Source organism: Fragaria vesca, linkage group LG2 (genome assembly GCF_000184155.1).
Source record: "Fragaria vesca subsp. vesca linkage group LG2, FraVesHawaii_1.0, whole genome shotgun sequence".
Classification (NCBI taxonomy): domain Eukaryota; kingdom Viridiplantae; phylum Streptophyta; class Magnoliopsida; order Rosales; family Rosaceae; genus Fragaria; species Fragaria vesca.
The window spans coordinates 7,915,274-7,918,175 of record NC_020492.1 but is presented as its reverse complement, the minus strand read 5'-3'; the positions used below and the strand labels follow the sequence as shown (position 1 = coordinate 7,918,175).

The window sequence follows — 2,902 nt, the reverse complement described above, 5'->3', positions numbered from 1 at the left end:
ATATATATATATATATATATATATATATATATATATATAACTGTAAGGGTATAGCATGACACTTGCTTGGCTTATGATAACTTCGGTCATCGTAGACTTATTTATTGTGTTTTGGTTAGGGAAATACACTCGGAAGAGTACTGTGCGATGTATGATATATGTGGAGAACGCAGTGATGGCAAAGTGTTGAATTGCCCTTATGGTTCCCCCTCTGTCAAGGTATCTTACTTGAGAGGCTAATTGCATTTCCTCTTCTTTTTATTGCTTTCGATGTTGCGTATTGATGATGAGATTACATGTTTTGTAGCCTGATGAGCTATTTTCTGCCAAAATCCAAAGTTTGTGTCCAACAATAAGTGGAAATGTTTGTTGCACCGAGTTTCAGTTTGAGACGTTGCGAGCACAGGTTCAACAAGTAAGGCTCTTTCTAGTTTCTACCTCCTTTTGTACCCAATTTCAGTTCATACTAATATGACTTTACTTATTGTGGTTGGTCTCATAGTTTGTCCTTTTTATAATGTTTTCGTTGATTGGATGAAACTTATTTCTCACGTAGTTACATTATTTTATTTAGTGATAGTTTTTGAGGGAACTATTTATTGACTTGATGCTGGTATCTAACTGTCTGTGTTGTTAAATGGTTTGAATTACTAACAATTGATGGTTTGGTAATCGGTAGAATCTAGAAATATCACTGAGACACTGCCTGCCACCTAAAATACAGTGTATTGTGTTTGATTTTCAAATTTCCATTGCACTTGAAAGTATCTTTGGTATTCAACAATCATTTATCAGGTTGGTCCTCAACATATTTCAGGCAAATACAATCTATTATTTCTTAAAAGAAAAAGAAAAAATTTACAAATGAGTTTTGGAAACAGCACACGAGAAAACTTCACAGTTTATCTAATTTTTTTAAATGGACAGGAGTCTTGTACTCTTGTTCGGCACAAAAACAGAATCCGTGTTTTTATTTTCTTAAATTCCTTTATAGAACTCTTTTTGTATATTTGTGTTATTATTGTTTTATAAAATGCCACTTGTATATGACTAATTTCCTAACCCATACTGGATAAAGTCTTTCCGCTAAGCAGTGAATGCTATGTTACAGTAATTCTCAAATTCTACCTTATTAGTCTATTCTAGAAGTTCCTTTTTTTATACCTCAACTTTATTATATGTAATCTTTTGCAGGCAATTCCATTTCTTGTAGGCTGTCCGGCATGCTTGAGGAATTTCCTAAATCTGTTTTGTGAGCTATCTTGCTCTCCAAAGCAGAGTCTATTTATCAATGTGACTTCTATATCCGAGGTCAGACTTGATGTTAACTGTGTTCAACTTGTTAACAAGGCAACATGTAGCTTGTTTATGTATATCTATGTTTTTTCCTTTCTTTCCTGGCATTTTTTCCTTGTTAGTAACATTTTATGCTCATTGGATCTAACTAATCTAAGTCATATTTTCTGTATCAATAGTTGAATCACTTGACTGTGAGGATTACCTAGTGTAATTATAGCATTACACTAGGTAATCCCTTTATTGTTTCAACTTTTTCAATTTTCACCATCTTCTATATCATTAACATTCAACTGAGCCACAACATCTCCCAATAAGTTTTGGCTTGTAAGTTAATTTAATCTTGGTATAAATTGTTTAGTTCATGCCACTTGAAATGGAAACCTGCAGTATTGTAAAAAAAAAAAAAAAAAAAAAAATTAGACTATCCTCATTCTCCTGATATCTCCAATGTTTCTCATGCTTTTGGTATTACATGTTTACACAATGCTTGTGGTATCAAGGGGTTGTCTACGGTACTGGTGTATACCATACACTCATTTATCACTAATTGAACAAAAATAACAAGGTAAATGAGTAAAATTTACAACATTGACAACAAAATTACTACATTTGTTTTACACATTTACATATAATTGAACCAAGTTACTACAACGACAACAAGTTGTTCATAATCTTGTATTTTGTCTTCAGTTGAGTAATTACCTCTAATAGAACAAAAATTACCCACGGAATGACTATCTTTACCAAAATGGCAACAATTTTGTTGTCATATCGGTAAATGTAAGTATCATAAACATTAAACAGGTAGGTACCCTAGAAAATTCCGTGGTATCAAATGTCTACATGTGCCCGTATCTGGTCCACTGTTGAGGGCCATGCAATTTTAAAGACTATGATACTTTATATATAAGAACCTAGATATCAGGATTCTGCTTTTGTGTATCTTTTATCTTGTTATTATAAGTCATGCTTGTTTTTCTTCCAGGTTAGTGGAAATATGACTGTGGATGGGATTGACTATTTCATATCTGACTCTTTTGGAAAAGGACTGTATGACTCGTGTAAGGATGTTAAATTTGGCACTATGAATACACGGGCCATAGAATTTATTGGTGCTGGTGCTAAAAATTTTAAAGGTAATTTTCCAACATGTAACGTTAGAATGTTAACCCCTAGTTTTACTTGATTATATATTTTTCTACGAGTTGTAATATTTTCATTTGCATCTATGCAGAATGGTTTGACTTTCTTGGTGAGAAAGCACCCCCTGGTTTCCCTGGTTCACCTTATTCCATTGACTTCAAGTTAACCGTCCCTGAGTCATCTAATATGGAGCTCATGAACATGTCAGTTTACTCATGTGCTGACACTTCACTAGGCTGCTCTTGTGGTGATTGCCCTTCATCTCCTGCGTGTTCTAATTCTGAACCACCTCCGCACAAGAAAGAGCTATGCTCCATCAAAATTTTATTTGTTGAGGTTGGAAGCAATGCAAACCAATTAGATATTTTGCTTGAATTTCTACATTACGTTTTTTTTTCTGACATAGATGCATGATCTTGGCAGTTCTCCATAGTAGTCTGCTACATTAGGTTTTTTTTTT

General features: G+C 33.6%; 1 protein-coding gene across 1 annotated transcript in view; it reads left to right on the top strand.

The window, feature by feature from the left end:
• The window catches only part of LOC101310669 (niemann-Pick C1 protein-like), a 22,384-nt gene that overhangs the window by 5,887 nt on the left and 13,595 nt on the right, over positions 1-2,902 (top strand). The window contains exons 2-6 of the mRNA XM_004292258.1: positions 120-219; positions 308-415; positions 1,195-1,311; positions 2,285-2,435; positions 2,534-2,778. Coding sequence (XP_004292306.1) covers positions 120-219; positions 308-415; positions 1,195-1,311; positions 2,285-2,435; positions 2,534-2,778 — 721 coding nt within the window. The remainder of the gene's footprint in view (positions 1-119; positions 220-307; positions 416-1,194; positions 1,312-2,284; positions 2,436-2,533; positions 2,779-2,902) is intronic.